Source organism: Xenia sp. Carnegie-2017, unplaced genomic scaffold (assembly GCF_021976095.1).
Source record: "Xenia sp. Carnegie-2017 unplaced genomic scaffold, XeniaSp_v1 HiC_scaffold_22, whole genome shotgun sequence".
Classification (NCBI taxonomy): Eukaryota; Metazoa; Cnidaria; class Anthozoa; order Malacalcyonacea; family Xeniidae; genus Xenia; species Xenia sp. Carnegie-2017.
In genome coordinates, this window is record NW_025813485.1 from 672,352 (window position 1) to 694,352 (window position 22,001).

Genomic DNA, 22,001 nt, shown 5'->3' on the forward strand with positions numbered 1-22,001 from the left:
TTTTATCTTTATGACTACTATTCTACAAAGGAATGAAATTGCTTCTACGAAGAATATTTATAAACACATCACAAACGACAAACGAGAATTTTATGTTGGACTATATCCTAAGGCAATAGCGTCGAATGCATAATAGCGTCTAGCTGTGAGTTACAATGCAAACTTTGAATATGGAAATTCATCACGAGTTTATTTGTTATTGCAAACTTTGTGATTTTCCAAGAAGCGAAAGGCAAAACTAAATATATACATATACATTTGGAACATATTGAAACAAACAGCCATTAAAATCTTTAAGGTAAAACATCGTGCAAAGATTGTGCGAAAAATAGTTCCTTTTCATGTTTGACTGCATGATCAGTGAAGCACAACAAGCAACTGAATATATGTTTATAACACATTGTTTCTATGTCATTGTCCATACTTCGCTAATCATTTTGAAGATTTGAATAAAATTGTCAAACATAAAAACACATCATATTCTTGAAACTTGCCAGTCATTGCCAAACCGTTTGTGTAGGTTGAAAATAACTGATCAGAAAAGTTGTTATCAAAAAATACTCTACGGCCAAGATATGAAGTTTTATATTTTAGCAATACTTACTTTAGTTGTTCAAGCGAATATACTGGAAGCTGTTCCAATGAACCGTTGGCACAACGAGGGTAAGTACAAATGAACATTTTCTTTAAAAGCAGAGCAGCAAAGGTTTTGTAGATCGAACGTAGCTATCTATGTGTTCCAAAACTTTTAATTAAGTAATCAAGCTTTTCTTTCAATCATTCATAATTTCATTTACTGTTAGTAGTGTGATGCATTGATGCTTTCTGGAAGATTTTGGTTGTTATATGACCATTTTATGATTAGATTTTTTAATTTCTCCAATTCCATGCAGTTTTTGAAATCCAAACCGCTAAAACAAGGAATTAGTTCAAAAGTTCTTCGTTGAAACCAAGATACTCAAATTTTTAAAAGATCAGTCGCGTAAATCACCACGTTTTTGAATTCCAAATACATGTTTTTCTGGCAGACGAAGCTTGTGTAGACAAATACCCAGAAGAAGAGTGCAAAAAGCACGCGGCACACGAAGGATATTGTGATTATGAAAAAGAGTTTATGGAAAAGAATTGTAAAAAAACCTGTGGTTATTGTTTACGTTAGTATCTAATCTTTGTCATAGCTGTACAATGTTAGAGGCTTACAATTTAGCCATTTAATGAAATTTTATTTTATATAATGCTTCTCCAATTATTAAACAGTTCATGTATTCTCACGAAACTTTTATAATTATTCAAAGCTCAAGCACCCGTTGCTGGCATTGGCGCTGCTTGTGAAGATAAGTTACCAGGATGTAAGAACCACTCGGCCATTGACGGATATTGTGACTATCATGCTGAATTTATGAGGAAAAATTGCCCAAGAAGCTGCGGTTTCTGTCGACGTAAGAGTCATTGTAATTGTTACCCCTTCTTTGCGATAGCTATAACAATGCTTCACAATGCTTGCCATGTGGCTGAATAACACGCAGAATGTGCCACGTTGTATGCAGTATGAGGGTAAATTAACCATGCTACATATGTTGTCAAAGAAAGTAATTTAGATATTTGAGAACTTTATTTATAGTCAATTTGAATTCAATCTTGAAGTATAGATTCTTTGTACAGTTTTGTGTTTTTCGAAAGATTGCAATTGAAATCCAACGGGATTCTATTTGTGTGTGTGGGGGAGATCATTAATTAAAATCGAAAATTAGCTTCGATTTAAGTCTATTGCATCTATTGAAGTGGAACCATGAGTGGACAAGTCGCTTTTAACGTAAAATTTATCCGTATGCTTCAAAAATAGGTAAGTGCGTACATGTGGCTGGGTAGCCTATTGCATTTAATGTAATAAAATAAAATAGATTTATAAAACTTTAGTTCATTTATGCTGCATATTTAATATTATTCACAGAGGACTTGAGATACAAAAATGTGTTTTGTTCTCACTGCTTATAATAAAATGACGTGGTAGTTGTAAAACTCTTTATGCATTTACCGAGCGCCTTTACTTAGATTGTATTTCACGGGATTGTACTTTAATCGTAAAATGATTGTACTTTAAAAGTGAATTTTTTAAGAGTTCCCACAATTTATTTAACAATAAACACACCATTATTTGTTGCCATGGAAACTATATTGTCATCAACTTATGCTTTAAACAGTTTTCTGTCATGTATGTGTAGTTCGCTGAACAGATAAATCAACACGCTTATTACTTGTTTTAATTTATAAACACACGATTTGAATAACTATATTTCCGACAATTCTACGCAAAACAGGCTTGATCTTTGAAAGGGAAGGTTCCCCACGTTACAAGCGATTGCAAGAATTTAATTGTATTTCCTGGTCATATTATTTTAGTCGTATGTTTCACAATGTTTTTGACGTTAACACAGATAATATTTTTATTTTGCCTTCCATAGCAAAGTACTGTAATGAATAATCATAGAGACCGAGCAATATGTAAACAACGCAATTACATTTCAATGTTGAAATGGACAAAATACAAATAATGTGTAAAATAAAGTTTTGTGAAGACTACGATGATTGAATCTAGCTAACAAGTCAAGCTCGTGTTTACTTCTATATAAACAGGTCCGACTTTTCGTCCGACTATTCTGTGCCAATTGCAAATAAATTATGTTTAATCTTTATACGTGCATGGACAATTCACACATTGAAAACATTTCATTGTTGTATGTATTAGTTCGTTATCTAGGGCATATAAAGAAGACAGCCAAGTAGAAAATTAATTTGATTGGGGAAGGTGATACTGATGGCTGATGGCATAAGGCGTTTTAGAGGCAACATGATAGTTTAGTAGCAAATTTTTTGGGGAGAGGAGATTCTTCGGGCCTGAGAAATGAAACAGTTTTAGAACCTCCTCAAAAGTTACTATCACAATTATATTTTGCGATGCACAGTCCTTGTATCTACTATTTACTAACCTATAGATTCTTCATTAAATTTAGAACTAGCTCCTCCCGTCAATACTAAAATATTGTATTGGAAGACCACACCCTGGAATGAGGTAATGGATCGATGTATAACTTTTAATACAATTTTGCAATATTTTTAACCTATGTTTGTTTAGCTGTTAAGTAGAGAGTAACTCTTTTTTTCATTAATTTTTCAAGTCATATTTACCTTTTTCGTATTTATATGATTTAAATCAAGAAATTGTTGATCAAACACGGTATAAGTTTATTATGAATAAAACAATACAAATTTGTTTTTCTTCGTAGTGCATAAACGGCAAACAAAGTCGTGGAGTTCAATGTTTTCATGTGTATCAAGGCAAAGATTATCAAGTTGATCTGAAATATTGTCGAGAAGCGATAAAGAACGAAGCTGAACCAGCTGACGAAAGAAGTTGTTAACAATGGTTGATTCAACTGGCATTCTAACTTAATTTTAAGTTCTGCAATTGTTTTTGAGTTTATTTTCTGTTGAGGATATAAATGGAAATAAAGATTTTTGCCTTTTTTTTGTGGCACTTAGTCGCAAATTCTCAAAGAAATCATATGAGCATGCGCTCATTTGATGCATCAGTAACGATCAATTATACCACAACTTTCGTAAGCCTTTGAATTTATGTATATATATAGGGAGCTAAAACTTCATATAGTAGATGTCAACTAGCAGTGGAAGCTGGATGCGATATAGTATGCAGTGGCTTAGGGGCCACACTTCGGTGGCGACCGCACTCGCCCTGCGTACCCTGAGCAAAGCCTATCGCAGGTGATCTCAGGGTCTGATGGGCGGAAGCTTGCTATTGGCATCTCCCAAGTAGGATAGCGTGGAGGGGCCGAAACCTTCTACCGAAACGTTAACATGCGGCGTTCTAGTGCCGCGTTCTAGTTCTAGTTCTAGTGCTTAAGAAGGTATCGGGAAGCATGGACCGAAAACGGGGTTTCTTTGCTTTCGAATTTTATCTTTTGTTTTACAAGAGTTCTTTTCATGAGAATAGAATATCCAAGGATACTTCAAAGGTTCAAACAACTTCTGCCTTTTTGACTTATAAGTTAAACCAACTCTAAACATTTTATACGTTTTTTACTTCTTACCTTTTACAATGTAACTTTCTCATACCTCTCTCGTGATGAACGAGAACCTCCTCATACAGTATGTAACTCTCTCATCATTAACGAAAGCATCCATGAGCTTCATGAGAGAAGAAATAATCTACTTTTTTATAATGGTTTTTACAAAGTTAATAGTTAATGTTCAGCAAGCACCATAAACCGGTATAGAACGTTTTGACATCGATCAAGCTTGTTTTAGCCCCCCAATATCCGGTTTTCTTCAGAGTTCTTGTTAAGACATTATATAAAAAGAAGTAATTTCAATTCACTGAGCCACTTCTAGCTATTTTATTACTCTTTATACCGAAATATACGATATTTTACTTCCCACACTGATATACCACACCTTCAAGACACGCCCATGGAGATCAACTTCAGTTATACTAAGATCAGTAGTAAACAAGACGAAACGAAGACTTTGACCCTGCAACTTCAAGTCTTAAACTGGTTGATTTTGATAAAATTATAAAATTTCCTATAGACCATAGCTGTTGGTATAGGTTGTTGCATAAAAAGAAAACTATCTTCTTTTACTGAGAACTTCTCATTCTTTATGAATATACTGGCCTGTCAGCACACTTTGAGAGGAAAATGTTTTGGTCGCCCTGTCACATTTCGTGCCTTAGCTGGAAATCAAATTTCAAACATACTTAATAATGTGAAAGCTGTTTTGTTGCAACCATTTTCAGGTATGTTTTTATTAAATTACTTTACATACTTCATAAAGGATAATTTGAATTAGAAAATTCCAAGCAGAATTATTGCATGATTTACTAGGTTCTGGGCCATATGCCTTATCTAGCAGAGAGGGGGAGGCTGTGGTATTTGTTGAAGGAAAATAGAGTAAATTAGTTTATTCAACATGTACCGGCTGCATTTCTTTGCCAATTTGGTTTTGCCATTTTATGATTGTGGTTGTAATAATTTCAACTTGCTTTTGAACATCAGCTGTGATGAACATTTGTATTGTCCTTCTAATGTTCAAACAAGTGTTCAAATATTTCATTGAACAGTAGAGAAAAATTTGATCTTTATCCATATTTGTTATGTGCTGTCTTTTGCTTTCATCAATGTTGTACATGTTTATTAAAATTTTTATAAGAAAATATGACATTGTTGAAACTCAAACTTTTTGAGTCATTTTCAAATAAATCTATGAATAAGTGTTTGAAGTCATTGAGAAGAATTTTTCCTTGAAAGTTTTTTGTAATATTTCATTTATTTTTTTGTTATATTTTTATGAATTAGGTGAAGCTGTTTGTATTGGCAATGCTAAGATTACATTGAACACTCCAAAATATCATGAAAAAGTTCCTATAAATTATTGTAAGTCTTTCATACCATTGAAAACCAAAGATGTTCAAAATGTAATCTCATGAGTATTTACTTAAGATAAGAATTCACATCAATCTAAGGAAATTCTTCAGCATTTGAAATGGATGATGCAAAAGGTGTGTTCTATTTTTTCAATCAACATTTATCATTGAAAAGTTAAATAACATTTCATTATATTTTTTCTATCAGGATCATTTATGTCAAGATATTTTTCTCATTGGCCCTCCGGGATGTTTTCGACGGAATTTGGTCATGCAATATGCTGTAAGAGGTTTCTTTAGTGTTTTTTACTCTAACCATTTTGAACATCTGGGTGAGTGAGATGAGCTTTTGAGAAGGAAGATGTGTTTTATTATAGAAATTTTAGTGCCTTAGTTGTGTTAAAGTTAGGTTGCTTGGAACAGGTATATTTGATTCATCAAACGTTCAAAAAAATGGCCGAAATATGTTTGGTAACTAATATTCATAATTTGCACTAGAAAAAAGACATTTTTGTGGCTACTAAATCTCATGTTTGACGCTCCAAGTGTTTATGACATCATCACAGATTGTCTCACTCGACAACTTTTGGGGCAAATCTACTTATTTCAAAAGACCATTGAAATGAACATTGATTAATTATTGTGGCCAGTGAATATGACTGGCTAGGTAAAAAATTAGTCGCTCTTTGTACGTTCACCGCCGTTATTTTAAGTCCTGTTCACTTATCATTCTATTCTTTTATTGTGACAGTGAGATACTGTTAAGTGCTTACATTTTTACGCTCTAAATTGTTGGTTTCTTCTGTTTTGACTGTTAAAAATTGTTTTCATTTAAGGAATTGACCCAACGCGAAATTGAATACGTATCTTTAAGTCGTGATACCACTGAATCAGATCTTAAGCAAAGACGAGAAATTAACTTTGGTAGTTCTCATTATATTAATCAGGTAAAATGAAGCATTTAACTGTCAACTTTGACACATTTCCATCGCCAGTAATTTGTTACTCTAGAGTTCTGTTCGAGCTGCTATAGAAGGGCGAGTTCTTATTCTAGATGGTATTGAAAAAACAGAGCGAAATGTTTTACCAGTTTTAAATAATCTTTTGGAAAACAGGTGACAAATGTCGTGTTTTTCCATATTCACCAACTTTTTATTTCCAAAAACATCACTTCAATTACATTCAATTGAAATCTTTTTTAGAGAAATGCAACTTGATGATGGTAGATTTTTGGTGTCAGCTGAAAGATACGATTCTCTATTGAAGGTGATTTCATGAATTTGCTGTTTATTTCAATCGTTATGTATGCAATTATGTATGGTATGATTGCTGCCTTGAATGTGTTCCTTGTCTTTCATGTAAATGTTCATGTTGCAAAATGCGTGTGAAAAGTATGTCAATTACTAAACCTCATCAGTGTAGTAGACATTAATATTTATGACTTAATATTTCAATGTTCATTTATGATTGATAAGAATTGGGTATGTTGACTAGAAATACGTTAAAACATTAGAGGTAGTTAGGAAATAACATGAAAACGAAAAAAAAACTTATCTACGTAAAGGATAACGTTTTGATATTTCTTGCATTGAAATTAAAAGATTACAATATTTTTCAGCATCATAGTAGAGAGGAGCTAGATAACTGGAAGTTGCTGCGTGTCAGTGAGAATTTTCGTGTGTTTGCTCTTGGTGTACCTGTTCCTAGATACCCAGGCAATCCTCTGGATCCCCCACTTCGATCACGCTTTCAATGCAGAAATATCCCCATGATTTCATATAAGGTATAAAATATTTCGTTTTGATAAAATTTGTCTATGAACCTCATTCTTATTAATACGATCAAAAATTGTAACTCAATGTTCTTATTAAGTAGTTTAAGATACTGAATAGTTTTTTTTTTGGGGGGGGGAGGGGGAGAGTAGTTATGTCATAATTATGAATTGTGACTTGCGTTACTTATTGACAAAAACGAAAATTGTTATTCTTAGAAGTCTCCTATCGTTTGTTATTATATGAAATGATTTTTAGTAAACTATTCTGTAGGAGTTGATGAAGAATCTGAGATCCTTACAAAAAGTTGATTTTCCTAAGAAAAGGTCTGTTGCTTGAGCCTTGAGGGGAATAGATTATTGAAATGAAAACAAATGAATGTTCTTATTAAATTTTTTCAATTGGTATGTTTTCTGATGTATTTCACGAGATTCAAAAGTGAAAATATATTTATATTTCCAGATTATCCAACCTTGCCAACTTCGTATACACTCTACATTCTTCAGAGTTGCTTCCACTTGGGATGCCGGACTTTCCTATAGAAAATATGGATTGTCTCATTGAAATTATGGTAAATTACGTTTTAGAGTAGATGTTTCAGAAATGATTGTTTTTCATATTGTACTTCCGTGATGTTTGAAAAACTTAAAAGAAATTATTCTGTTTTTATGGTTTTAATGTTCATTTTTATGCACAGTCGTAACCTACTCATTTTCTTATAAATCGAAGTAACCGTAGGACAGAAATATAAAAATTACAAAAGTACATTAAGACGGATTTTCTTGTTTTCACGCATGTACCAGTGCATCAAGGAATATATGGCTAATATGAACATATGACTGTATTTTTATCTTTTTATATAATTTTTTGATATTCAGAATCATTTACCTCATGTTTCCTGTGAAAATCTTGTTAAACTTCTGTATCCATACCAGTTGATTTTTGGAGAAGAAGGACAAAATATTATTAATGACGTTATTCAGGTGTTTTATCTCGTAATATATCGATGATTTTTATAGCTCTAGTTTTAATCTTTGTAAAACAGATGTCATTATTATTTGTTTTTTTGTCAATTATGGTTGAGCGACATCTTTCTTATACAGAGATTTCATATGAACGATCCTTCTTCTGTCAAACCATATTGTTTGAAAAATGTGATTTGCTCGAAAGATCAGAAAGCATTGGTTACTTTGGAGAGTGAGAATGTTGAAGTTGTGTTTGATGTCCCTTCTGGAAACATTGAAGGCATTGCAACTCAGCTTGTGAAGGAAAATGTAATTATGAAGAAATGAAGTCAGGCAATACTTTAGTTGAAATACTGAAGACGATCGTGTAGAAAATTCATGTTTCTATCTTTTTTAGAATTTTGTTATGACTTCGTATCATTCCAAACTTTTATCTGAAATGCTACAAACTCATCTTGTGAAAGACTTTTGTTTGATTGGTCCCAAGGTAAAATTTTTATTATAATTAACGAATTAAATAATGTTGACCTGCTACATGTTAATATAAAAGTCACATTGTGCTAGAAAAATAATCTTGAAGTCGATACGTTTTAAAATTAATTTGATTCTAAAGGGTTGCGGTAAAAGTGCTCTGATTCACCAATTTGCGAAAGTTCTTGGTTATCAAATGGAACCGATTCATCTGCACGAGGTAGCGATGTGTGATAATGGATCTAGTTTGTTCATATTTATTGTAGTATACTCCCGATAAACTAATATAACACAATGTCCTTTATTGAACCATAATTTCTACTACCAAAGATAAAAATTTTGTCATTATTTAGGATATGACTTCAAGAGATCTCCTTCAACAACGTATGATGTCAACCAATGGGGATTCAATATGGCAGCCTTCACCATTGATTATTGCTGCTATAAAGGGCCATCTTGCTGTTCTCGATGGAATACATCGAATTAATCCTGGAACGTTATCTGTGCTACAAAGGCATGTTACAAAATCTTCTTTTTATAAAGTAGTAAGACAATTTGAGTTGCTATGTTAACATTTTAGCTTCGTGTATAGCTTTAGCAAAAATGATTTTTAATTTCTAGCTTTGCTGAAGCTTCTATGCTCAAGGTTCAATTGATTTTTCAAGATCACTATTACGCATTTTTAACAACATTCAGTCAATTTAGTTTCTATACTTAAATAGATTTTAGGTTTTTTTGGGAAGTCATTTTACCATTTTGTTCTTTGTAGCATAACTACGTCATATTACGTACTAAATGTAATGATCACGTAATATGTTTTGAGGTGAACCGTAGCAAACGATTTTCGACCAACTACTGAGTTATGTGATCAAGCAGTGTAAACATTTTTAGTCAAAAATTAAATTTGAAAAAAGGACAGTAGTATTTTTATTTTGATGACTTTGTGGTATTTGACGCTCCTATTTGAACCTTTTTTTAATAAAGGTATATTACCTTTTGTAAAACAAAAAGAAATGACTTTTAGAGTTTGCCCTGCGAGAATGTGCTCTGCGCAAGTCTGCCTTGCGAGAATGTGCCCTGCGAGGATCTGCCTCGTATATTCTGTATGTGAACCGATTGTCTTTACTTTTGTCATCATGTCCCAGGATGAACTCTGAACTAAACTGGACTACCAACACGCATGTGTGTTGCCTACATTTATTCAATATAAAAATATTTTGTTGACAGGCTTCTCATTGATCGCGAAATATCTTTATATGATGGTACTCATTTACTCCGTAAAGATCGCTATGAAATTCTTAAGGAAAAATCTGGACTTTCTGATGAACAACTATCTATAAAGTGAGTTTGCCTTTGTGCAGAAACATACTTCGGTGTAATGATGTATCATTAGATTCTTTCTTTTTACTGTTCTTCGTTTAATGAAATGATCTTTAATGTAGACAATTGTACCCTATACATCCCTCATTTCGTGTAATTGGTGTTGCTGAGCATCCGATGATAAAGAGTGGTGAAGGCCAGTGGTTAAATTCAGAGCTGCTTCCTTTGTTTCTATATCATCATGTCGAGGCTTTTGATTGTAGAAAGGAAGCTGATATTGTTTATAACATGGTAAATTGTTCAGCAGAGACCAAAATAAAGTGGGGGGGGGGAATGATTTATTAAAACCTTTAAAATTAAAAGATAAAAATCTCATGATAAATGTTATTTTGGGTTGATAATTTTGTTTTGGTAAGGTTCCCGAAGTTCCAAAAAATAAGATGCAAGTTGTTCTCAAAATGGTCGACAAATTACGTAACTCCGATAATTCTTTGGTAAATTATCAAGTTTTCTAATCTTGCATTTCAACATCTTTATCATATTTATCGTATTTTTCAGCTTTCCTCAATCACACCATCATTTTCAACGAGACAACTTCTTCGTATTGCCAAGCGTCTTGCTCGATACCCGAACGAAGATCTTTATGAAATAATTACTGCTTCTTGTCTTGCTGAGTATGTTTATTTTAACGGTTGCTTTAAGATTAAAGATTTGAATGATTGTGAATTAGCAAACAGTTGCGTATAGGGGGACGTAGGTTCAAGTAAAATTACTTCATAAATTTCCAGATTTCTGCCCTCACTTGCAAAGAGTGCTTTGGAAGACGTAATGCAAGAAATGGATATTTTTAAGACAACTGTAAATGGAGATGGAAACACGATCAAGATTTTAGGTATTTAGTAATTTTAAAGTTTGATGTACGAGAGTTTATGTGAGATTAAGCATAAAAATTATTTTAGATAAAGATGGTTACATTCATATTGATGAAGTACAACATAAAATCTACGATTCTCATAACAAAACTAAAGTTCCTGATACAACATTTTATTGGAATCACCAAGTAAATGTCACACCTATAGTAATCTACAGACATAAAGTATTTAAAATTTAAAATTGTCTCGTTTTGATTTTGCATTGTTTCGTCGTTATCTTTTTATTGCTGATGACATGTAGTATTGTCGTCTTTGGACGGTTGCTAGTTTTCAATTTATTTTTTTAGCATTTGCAAGTGTTGAAAAACATGTTGAAAGATTTTAGTATTGGTGAGCATTTGTTACTTGTTGGAAATCAGGTAAAGTTCAATCATATTTTTCATTGTTTTGATGCGAATCGTAGCAATTTCATTTCATTAATGTTAGGGAGTTGGTAAAAACAAGTTAGTGGATAAATTTCTTCAGTTACTTAACAAACCCAGAGAGTATGTTCAATTGCACAGGTTAGTAAATGATGAGAGTACGTTATTCACTTTTTTCATCTTTATTGCAGTATTTTTATCAGCCATGAAGGCAATATGCCATGTATTTTAAGAAACGTGCAATAATTTAACAAGCTGTGTTCCTGTAATGAAACATTTAGACAATTTTTATGTTCTGTTTTCATAAAACAACACCTGAAAATATTTTCTTGCAATATATGTAAATATCTCGATGGCATTTAATTGGCCACTCTATTTATTATTTAGAGACACAATAGGAAAAAATTTATGTTTTCGCTATTTTTAATTATTTTTACGTCATTTAGGGATACGACTGTACAGACATTGACATTGCAACCAACCGTTGATAATGGCGTCATTGTTTATGAAGATTCACCTTTGGTACGTATTTTATAGCGTAGCTTTGACATATTGTCTTGTCTGTGTCCCATTTTACGTTTTCATTAGTTGATATTTGTGAACTTCAATATTTTATTTTATATTCCTTTTTATGGATTCACCATTATAAACAAACACAAAATATACAACAGTTATGAAAATATTAATTTAAGGTTCAAGCTCTTCAGCTTGGTCATGTATTAGTTATTGACGAAGCAGACAAGGCTCCTGTCAACGTCACGTGTATTTTGAAAACTCTTGTTGAAAATGGTGAAATGTTTCTTGGTGATGGAAGACGTGTTGTACCATGTACGTAATTATAATGAGGATTTTATTGCAACTGAAAAAGATGGCTGGCATGCCTTAGTTTGGATTGGTTTCGATGACTGTTTGTTGCCGTAGCATTTCAGACTTTTTCCAGTGGCTTAGCCAGCCCTCAAGTTTGTTCGTGTGATGAAAATATTTAGGTGTTCACTCAATGTAAAAACAATAAATTTCTAAAGAAATGAATAATGGCAATAATGAAAAATTTACATAGCACAGCTCAAACTTGCAGGCTGGTTACGCCACTAGTTTTCTTTTTGTGAAATTCTGTTTTATTTTTTTAGTATTGGGATATTTTTGGAAGTGTGTTTTGCTTGATTGTTTAGTTTTTTTTTTATTTTGTAGGGAAATTATCACCCGTCAAGCACTCTCTCGACGGACCCTAAACCTCTTGCACTCTCCCCGCACCCTACACTTCTTGCACTCTTTTCTTGCAGCAGACACCTCATTTTAGCCCATCTCTGTTTTTTAGATGAAATATGAAAACAACTTCTGTTTTTTTACTGTTAAATTTGCTGCAACCAAGCACTTAAAAAGCTTATGTTGAATTTAGACATTACTTTAGGATGGAAATGAAAAAAATTCATTGCTTTAAGACTCGAAACTTTAAGATACATATTTTTTAGTAGGTTTTACATGAAATTAATCTGAATTTGTTGATCAATTTTTTGACGAGTTCTGACTGTATTGCAGAAAATAATGTTCAAAAGTCAGAACACGATAAAAACATTACGGAGACTAACTTTGTGACAAAAGTTTTGCATTTTTCATTTTTTAGCTGGAAGCAAAAAAATTGGGGACAACATTATTGTGACACATCCAGATTTTCGAGTTATTGTTTTGGCGAACAGACCTGGTTTCCCTTTCCTAGGAAATGATTTCTTTGGTTCAATGGGTAAAAATACATTTCTTTGTCATAATGATTATCACTTAAGAAATAAAAGATGTTTACTGTGTTTGCACGGGCTTATGCAAACCGAGGAGACGTTTGGGAGAACTCGAGAGCAGATCAGTGCAAGCCTGAGACCTAAGGTCGAAAGTTGCATATGCTCGAGAGTTCTCACAAACGTCTCCGAGGTTTGCATAAGCCAGTGCAAACACGAAAAACATCTTTTATTTCTTTTATGAAATAACAATCATGCGAAACAGACAAATATTTTCATTTTTCTTCTAAAATGTATTCATGATCGATTTGCAAATTCTCTTTGACTGATTGACTGTTATGATTGATTTGATTGGTCGAGCTCAGATGTGTTTTGCACAGGCTAATACAAACACAGCTCTAGACCAATCAGCGCACGCGTTTCATTTTGTTTATTTTATAAAATAAGATCATGGTAATTTATTTTTACAACAAGGAATACATAGATTAGATATTCTGTTTTCTTTTTCTAGGTGATGTTTTCAGCTGTCATGCGATAAATAATCCTGAAAAAGAATCTGAAATGGTAAAACTGTATTGGAAAGCGTTAAACTCAAAATATGTGAAAGGAATGTATTTAGATTCAGATATCCACTTTGGATGAACGAGAGGGATAAAAACAGAGATTACTGAATGCTTACATGTGCTAGAAACTTGAATATTAAAAAATTACTTCAATTTTTTAGGAAATGCTGAAACAATATGGACCAAATGTTCCTCAACATATTTTAACAATGTTGGTGGATGCATTCGCAGAATTGCGTTGCTTGGTTGATGTCGGTCAGATAGCTTATCCTTACTCTACACGTGAGGTGGTAAATGTTGTAAAACATTTACAGGTACATAAAAAATTGAATTTTTATGTTGCTACCAATTCTCGAATTTTTGTGACTTTGTTATCGGATTTTACCTTCTTTGATTTTAAATGCCTTAAATTAAGGATGTATCCATTATTCAAACTTGTTTCATACCTCATTTTCATGTCTCATTTGTTATCAATTGTTGCATACTTCTTGTCTCACTCTTCTGTCAATTTTTGCTGTTTTATCAGGTTTATCCTGAAGATGGTCTAGGTGAAGTTCTTCGTAATGTGTTTGATTTTGACAGTTATCACACTGATGTACAAAAAACAGTTGTTTCAATCCTACGTAAACATGGTATTCCTTATGCTGTAAATTCTCAAGATATAAAGTTAAGTAAAAAGTAAGAATTTTTATACCGTTATAGACTATTCTGTCAATGTTTACTTGTAGCTACAACAGACTGTGAGTTGTATTGATGACCTAACTTAATGTATAGTTATAATTTTTAAAGTTTGTTAACTTAATATGTATTTTTTTTATTGAATCAATGTACGTAGTATCTGAGCGCTTATTTTAGGTGATTGCTTTATTGGATGTATTCAAAAAAGTACATTGCTGCAATGCGTGTATTTTATTTTTGTCTATAAAGGTTCCCGCTACCCAAGCCAAACGTATTTTACAAATGGAGTTTAGGCGATGACGAAACTCGTATTTGCTCTGTCAAAGAAAGTGCTCTTGTTTTTAAGGTTTGTATTTCTTAAGAATGTTTTTGAATATTTGGTTACAAAGTTTTGTGATTAAACTGCTTTTATGTATTTAGAAACCCGTTGACATTAAATGTTCTCATTTTGGTGTGGAAAGATTAAACGCCAGATCAACTGGTTTTACAGAATTGTTAAATGAATGGATTTTTCCTTTGTATGAGTCTAGCGTCGTTTTCGATCTTTCTGCTGCTCAAGGTTTATAAATCGCATCCATTTGTGTTAAATGTCTGTCAAGAGTTGTCTTTCTACTTGGGCTAAACAAATATTGTAAATGCACTGTACATGCACTGTAAATGCACTGTACATGCACTGCAAATGCACTGTACATGCACTGTAAATGCACTGTACATGCACTGTAAATGCACTGTACATGCACTGTAAATGCACTGTACATGCACTGTAAATGCACTGTACATGCACTGTAAATGCACTGTAAATGCACTGTACATGCACTGTAAATGCACTGTACATGCACTGTAAATGCACTGTACATGCACTGTAAATGCACTGTAAATGCACTGTACATGTTTTAATGATGTACGTCGGTTGTTTTAACTGCTACAGCTATGAATATTATGTTTGATTACCTACAGTAGTCTCTGAAACCATACACCCAATTATTATATATAAACTTTTTCGTTTAATGTTTAACTTTTTCGTTTAATGTTAGATTCACCAAGAGCTTGTGTGTATTTTGTTGAAAGCATTATTCCTAATTATTCATTAACACTTTTGTTGAACGAGATTTAAATTTTCTAGGTGTAAATGTTGTGGATGGCAATTGGCTTCATGTTGTAACCGCCAATCCTCTTGTCATTTATTCTATGCAAACCAATAAGGATTTTGTGATTTGTACAAATCTGTATCCTTTTTTTCCTAACAATTATTTCAACCACTCTCCTCACGTCAAGATCGCTGCGTTAAATGCAGATGGATATTATGGACAAATAATTGTCCACGAACAGTTATCCAACGTAATGTTATTACTTAATCCCTGTCGACATGAAATGCAGGAAATTGTTATTAATGATTATTTATCCACATCAAGAATTTCGCGATCATTTACAAAGTCAAAACATATCATGCATTATGACAAAGCATTTCCCAACTGGCTCATTACTTGGAGAGATGGTGAAAATGATATTCGGATACTGAATTTTTCTACTGCCAAAGTTTTTCATGTGTCGTTGTCATTCCCACTTGAGCAAGTGCGTTTTTTATCTGAAGAAAAATGGATTTTAAAACAAAAGGAATCGAGATCTTATTACCTTTATAGCTTCTCCGAAAAGTCGGTTGTCCCAAACATTTTATCAAAGATTCACCAAAATTCTGAAAACCGATTATTACAAACGATATTCATCAGCAAACTGTCGCAAGAATCTTATAGTAAATGTGAAAAATATCTTCCTGATGTACTTCAAAGTGATGGAACATTAAATGCAGTTCATCTGGTTGCTGATGATGATCATCTTGCTGGTTTAGCTGTCACTACTGGGTCTAAAGTTTATCAATCACAACCAAATATACTCAGATTTTATTTCTATCCTCGAGAAAATAAAAGTATGTATTTCTAAGTCGAGTGCACGAATACAATTTTATGGTTAATTGTTGTCAAAATGTACTGTCTTAAAATGTGTTCCATTTTCATTGAAGCATTGAAGCATTTTACTTGACCTCGAAAATGCCGTTTCAAATTTATCATATTTCTTCATCATTCGTCAAAAATTTATTGATGCTCTTACTGGGAACATTTTAGTTGACAGAGCGCAAAAACCAAGGTGGAAAGAATTCTATCCGGATCCATTATGTCTTTCTGGTTCATGTCAAGTGGTTAGAGTTGTTCCATCTTCACTTGTTCCAACAGATGACTACAAGGAAAAAAATGAAAAAGTGAACTTTTCAAATTATTTAGAAGTTGTTGACATAAGTGAGAATTCTGTTTGTTACCTACCGTTACCATATGTGAAACAAAAGAATCTTTATACACAAAAGAACACTAGTACAGCTTTAATCTGTTCTTTATCCAATGACATCCTTGTTTCTGTCAGTCTGGATGGCTTGGTGCGTCTATGGGAAACTGGTGCGAATGATTTGAAAAAATCTTTTTCTCAATGGAAAAGTTTAGTTGGAAGTAACATTTACTCTGATGATGTACAGGTTAGTTTTGTAAAGAAACAATTTTTAATTTAATTGATATTTGTCCAAAGTTGAGTTTTTTGTATTTGAATTTGTGTTTCATGATTGTTAAAAAGGTATTTCTTTGAAGATAGGTATAAGCATGTGATATTAACATTGTTTAGTTTGTTGAACTTACAAAGATCTTTTAATTTAACTTGACCATGAAAATGAGACTTTGAAATTTTAAGGTAACTCATGAAAAAAACAGTGGCCTTGATGTTTCGCAGCCAAAACATGGAAAGGTGAGCTTCATCACACGTCTTTCAAGATCAGTGAACTATCGGTGAAGAATAAAATGCTTGGCGGGTGCAGGATTTCTGCAAGGGTGGTACTGAATTATCTCGTTTGGAGAGGTTTTGGACAACACTTACCTCTCTTATTAATTTGAAATTCCATTAAGTTTGGGCATTGGAAAAAGAAGCGTAGGTTTAATGAGCTGTTTGTTTACTTGATTTTTTTTTCTTCTTGACCATCTTTACAAGTTTTCTTAACAAAACTCTCTAATGTGTTCTGTTTACACTAGTATAGTAAGCCTGCTTGTTTAGTCGAGCTATTTTTTTCTGTTTTCAATCACTGTAAAAACGAATTTTATAAAGAAATGAAATATGATGTTTTGAAATTTACGTAGCAAGACCAAACTATGCAGGCTAGGTACGCCACTATCTACATTTCATATACATTTACATAGCTTTATCACCATTTATGCTTATCACCTAATAAAAATCCCCTTACGTTTTTATGCCTCCATATTTTGACGTTAGTGAATTCACTTGGTCAGAGTTGACAGACTTCGTATTTAATATCTTATCTAAATTACTTTTACTGAAAATGCGAATTCAGTAATTTTAATAATAAAACACAAACAACATTTAATGCTTTATTTAAGAATTTTGACTAAAGAAAGGGGGGGTGACTTGTTACCCTGTCCCCCCCCCTAAATCCGCCCATTGAAATGTTAGAAAATATCCTTAAACCAAAGCAGCTTAACCCTTGAAACGAAACACTTTTCTGTTAGTAGAACTATTCTGATTGACTTTTAATTCATATAAAAGAGAGTATTTTATTTTAATTGCCAAACACTGAACAAAGTCATTGAGTGTTTTTATAGTTTCTTGGATCATTAATACATTATATGGTGTGAAAATTGCAGAATATGAAAATTGTCTTTTAGATTGATTTTGACAATGCACCTCACGTTGGAGGCAACACTTGGGCTGGTGGCACTGGAGGTAGAGATACTGCCGGACTTGGTGGTAAAGGAGGTCCATATAGGTTGGATAGTGGGCACGATGTTTATCAAATTTCTGATAAAGAAAAGGATTCAGTTCCTGATGAAGTAAAGATAGCTGCAAGGGAAATGGGACGAAAAACTTTTAAACAAAGGTGAAGACCGTTTTGTCATTTATACTGTTTCTATACTTTGAAAACTTTGAAGCTCTTTCTTGTCCTTTTTTAATTGGACCATTTATTTGTTTTGTTTATCTTCCAACATTTTACGATGCTCAAGTTTTGGAAAGAGATATTTACGAAGTTTTTATTCGACAAAAAATCCTTAAATGTTTTTAGATGTTGATCGTTTCGGTTAGTGTAGTCATGAGAAATCTGTGGCTATTGGTGTTTTCTAATGTTTCAACTTCATTAGTAGTAATGATTGTCAGAGTTCAGTATCTTTCTTTGTTCTTCTAAGGACTGCAGATGGACAATCTACATGTACAAACATGTAGTGATACTTTCGGGTTCAAACAATGTACTTTAAATAAATCTTTTATGAAAACTTTTATTGCGAGAATTAGGAAAGAAACGATCATTTTTCATAAAAAAATTTATCACATTTATGTTTTTGTCATTTGCGTAGATTGAAGGACATCGAAATGAATGAATACGAAGCGGAAAAATACGAAATGTTTTCATCACGTGTTAAACATCAAGTACAGTCTTTGCGTGTTCTCGTAGAAAGTTTACAATCTAAAAGAAAGGAAAGGCAATGGATTCGTCATCAGACTTTAGGTGATCTTGATGACAGTAAATTGATCGAAGGTTTGACTGGAGAAAAGACTATTTACAAGAAAAGAATAAACCAGCATCCAGAAGTATGTTAACTTCGATTCTTTCACCACCATTTAAACTGAAATATTTTAGTTGACTAATATATTTATAGCCTGGATCAGTGCAAGATTTACCAAAGCAGATGCGTCTTGTTGTTGACGTCAGCGGTAGTATGTATCGATTTAACGGTTTGGATGGGAGACTGGAACGAATGATGGAGGCTGCGTGTCTCGTAATGGAATCATTTGATCAATACCAACAGCGTTTTAAGGTAAATTGCGTCAATAAATTCAATAAAAACACCCTACTTATAGCTTTCCCAAATATTGTTGAATTTTTATGTCATATTAAGAGCATATAAATCATGAAATCATTATAATATTCTTTCTTTTATATCAACACGGTCCTAGAAATATATAAAGTTCCTTACGATTTATGTATATTTTTTCTTAAACTAAAAGTTAAAAACATTTAGTTCGACATCGTTGGTCATTCGGGAGAAAACCCTGAAATAATGTTTGTATCTCAAGACAAGCCTGTCGTAAACAATAAACAACGTCTCCAAGTATTAGAAACAATGTATGCTCATGCTCAGTTTTGCATGACTGGTGACAACACATTAGAGGCAAGCAAGAGAGCCATTAACGAGGTTTTTCAACGTAAAGCAGACGATTATTACGTAATTATTTTCAGTGATGCAAACCTTCAAAGATACGGCATATCTCCTACAGAGTTAACTAAAACTTTATTCTCCAATACAAAAGTTAATACGTTTATTATTTTTATTGGATCTCTGGGAAATGAAGCTGAAAGGTGATTTATTATTTTATTTTTCGTGTGAATATAGGCATATTTGTTAAATGTTTGGAGTAGCTTTACAACTCCATAGAGATTAATAAACATTTATTAATATCTATTGTTTGCCTTGAATGAACATCCATTGTTCAATAATAATAGCCAATCATCGAACAGTATTTTTAAATAGTCATTTAGTGAATAATGATTTTTACATAATGACGACTGTCTTTCAGATTGTCAAAGAAACTTCCGCATGGCCGATCCTTCGTTTGTATGGACACAAAAGACATTCCAGAAATACTGCAGCATATATTTTCAACTGTTATATCATCTTCATAATACACCTATGTCACTGATGTTGCACTACCTGAGGACAAGATGAAAGAGTTCTTGACATATTGCTAATACATGGGATTGTCAATGAATGAAGATGTTTCAACTTATAGTTTGCTATAAACATTGTCGAATGTTTTTTTTCAATGAAGTTCTTATATAGTATTACGTTAGGTCAAAGGAAATTTAGTAAATCGAAATTTTTCGTTTAGTCCAAACGTCGCAAAACAGAGCAACAAAAAAACGTTTAATGTGTTAATTGTGAAACTATTCTCTCCGTAAAACCTATTTGTGTACATATAGAATTATTCATAAAAAACAACTGTTTTTTTTTGCGTTTGAAAATGTTCTTTTTACGGAAAGTATTCAAAGCTTAACACTTGATAAAAAGGTTCACATTTGTGGTATGCAATAATAGTTACTTTGCAATAATAATCTTTTTATTTAACTGGAGACGTTGCATGTTTTTTCTTTATGATTCTTGACTCAGTTGGTTAAAGTAGTTTTGTCTTTTTCTCTTTGATGGTTATAGACTTTTAAGGATAAATTTACTTTTGAAGGTGAAGTCTCCCTTAATGTCAATCTTTTTGTACACCATTCTATCTACCTTTTTGTCCATAATTTTCTACTTTTTTGTCTGAATCAATTTTATACATACTCCAAGTAATTTGTCTTTGTAAAACTGAAGACGTTTGAATAGGAAGGACGATTTCAATCAAAATATATTTTGAAGTCATGCTGGTAAATAGCCATTTATTAATCAATTTGTAACATTTTTCAAATAACACGATATGAAATCTATTTGAAAAAGTCGTTAATTCATGTAATTAATGTAGTCAATGTAATCATGTAATCATAAAATGCAGAGTACATGAACGACATATGGTGAAGTTGTTGTTTCATGTAATCAATGTAATCATACAAAAAGACGACATAAAACTCATTTGAAAAAGTCGTTATTTCATGTAATCGCATAAAGGCAACTTGAACGACATTACAATGAGTCGTTTCATGTAATCAATTCAATCATGTAATCGTAAAAAAAGAAGACATAAAAACAATAGAAGCCGTCGTAATTTCATGTAGTTCATATAGATAAATTCTCCAGCGTAGCAACATGTGGCTTGAAAGCCTAGGTGTTCGAAAACATAAAACTTTTTGTGTGGATGTTTCTTATACGAAAGAGATGCAGAAATTTAGCGTCATGCTTCAGATGCTTTGATGTTTCGCAATCTTTCAAAGTGTACAAATTTTTTACGTCATAAAACAGATCTGTCACAAAAAACAGATGTGAAAACTCCCTCGAACTTTTCAAAGATTCCAAAGCCCCTATTGCTAACTGTAACTTTGTAATGCAAAAATTCCTACTGTGTAAATTATAGTTTTTGTGTCAAAATGTGTGAAAATGCATGAACTATAGTCTATGAGATGCAAATGTGTGAAAAGGATTGAACTATATTCTTTAACATAAAATGTGTGAAAATTCATGAACTATAGCCTTTGGCATGAAAACGCGTGAACTATAGTCTTCCCATGAAAATGTATGAAAATTCGTGAACTATGGTCTTTTGTATGAAAATTCGAGAACTATAGTCTTTTGCATGAAAAATCGTGATCTATAGTCTTTTGCATGAACAATCGTGATCTATAGTCTTTTGCATGAACAATCGTGAACTATAGTCTTTTGCATGAAAAATCGTGATCTATAGTCTTTAGTATGAAAAATCGTGAACTATATATAGTCTTTTCATAAAAATCGTAATCTATACTATGGTCTTTTCCATGAAAAATCGTGAATTATAGTCTTTTGCATGAAAATTCGTGATCTACAGTCTTGCATGAAAAATCGTGATCTATAGTCTTTTGCATGAAAAATCGTGATCTATAGTCTTTTGCATGAAAATTCGTGATCTATAGTCTTTTGCATGAAAATTCGTGAACTATAGTCTTTTGCATGAAAATTCGTGATCTATAGTCTTTTGCATGAAAATTCGTGATCTATAGTCTTTTGCATGAAAAATCATGATCTATAGTCTTTTGCATGAAAAATCG

General features: G+C 32.5%; 2 protein-coding genes across 3 annotated transcripts; both read left to right on the forward strand.

Moving 5' to 3' along the window:
• Positions 1–422: 422 nt before the first annotated feature.
• LOC124446229 lies at positions 423–3,535 on the forward strand. The gene is made up of 5 exons (XM_046997057.1): positions 423–663; positions 1,029–1,154; positions 1,296–1,439; positions 3,012–3,070; positions 3,285–3,535. Exons 1-5 carry the CDS (start codon positions 576–578, stop codon positions 3,417–3,419), a joined length of 552 nt encoding a protein of 183 aa, XP_046853013.1. The 5' UTR covers positions 423–575; the 3' UTR covers positions 3,420–3,535.
• Positions 3,536–4,540: 1,005 nt separating this feature from the next.
• LOC124446448 (von Willebrand factor A domain-containing protein 8-like) lies at positions 4,541–20,402 on the forward strand. Of its 2 annotated transcripts, XM_046997297.1 has the most exons (39): positions 4,541–4,813; positions 5,373–5,450; positions 5,517–5,575; positions 5,649–5,723; positions 6,277–6,387; positions 6,452–6,555; positions 6,643–6,706; positions 7,059–7,223; positions 7,486–7,538; positions 7,675–7,783; positions 8,091–8,195; positions 8,316–8,486; positions 8,575–8,664; positions 8,791–8,868; positions 9,002–9,162; positions 9,876–9,989; positions 10,091–10,259; positions 10,385–10,462; positions 10,527–10,642; positions 10,757–10,860; positions 10,928–11,028; positions 11,188–11,259; positions 11,327–11,403; positions 11,709–11,784; positions 11,955–12,090; positions 12,884–13,000; positions 13,501–13,553; positions 13,714–13,866; positions 14,079–14,230; positions 14,480–14,576; positions 14,651–14,789; positions 15,354–16,154; positions 16,351–16,751; positions 16,961–17,014; positions 17,944–18,155; positions 18,628–18,862; positions 18,931–19,089; positions 19,294–19,631; positions 19,850–20,402. In XM_046997297.1, exons 1-39 carry the CDS (start codon positions 4,678–4,680, stop codon positions 19,953–19,955), a joined length of 5,619 nt encoding a protein of 1,872 aa, XP_046853253.1. In that variant the 5' UTR covers positions 4,541–4,677; the 3' UTR covers positions 19,956–20,402. The 2 variants fall into 2 exon arrangements, with proteins under 2 accessions (XP_046853253.1, XP_046853254.1); XM_046997298.1 differs by lacking the exons at positions 4,541–4,813; positions 5,373–5,450; positions 5,517–5,575; positions 5,649–5,723 and having other exon boundaries at positions 6,305–6,387; positions 6,495–6,555.
• The last annotated feature ends 1,599 nt before the right edge of the window (positions 20,403–22,001 follow it).

What these genes read in the sequence shown, in the direction of transcription:
- LOC124446448 (XM_046997297.1), top strand. Translation starts at nt 4,678, where the DNA reads ATGAATATACTGGCCTGTCAGCACACTTTGAGAGGAAAATGTTTTGGT. An exon ending in GTTCTCATTATATTAATCAG is followed by an intron (nt 6,388 to 6,451) that starts GTAAAATGAAGC and finishes TTGTTACTCTAG; the next exon opens with AGTTCTGTTCGAGCTGCTAT. An exon ending in CGATCTTTCTGCTGCTCAAG is followed by an intron (nt 14,790 to 15,353) that starts GTTTATAAATCG and finishes TAAATTTTCTAG; the next exon opens with GTGTAAATGTTGTGGATGGC.
- LOC124446229 (XM_046997057.1), top strand. Translation starts at nt 576, where the DNA reads ATGAAGTTTTATATTTTAGCAATACTTACTTTAGTTGTTCAAGCGAAT. An exon ending in GAACCGTTGGCACAACGAGG is followed by an intron (nt 664 to 1,028) that starts GTAAGTACAAAT and finishes TTTTTCTGGCAG; the next exon opens with ACGAAGCTTGTGTAGACAAA. An exon ending in AACCTGTGGTTATTGTTTAC is followed by an intron (nt 1,155 to 1,295) that starts GTTAGTATCTAA and finishes AATTATTCAAAG; the next exon opens with CTCAAGCACCCGTTGCTGGC.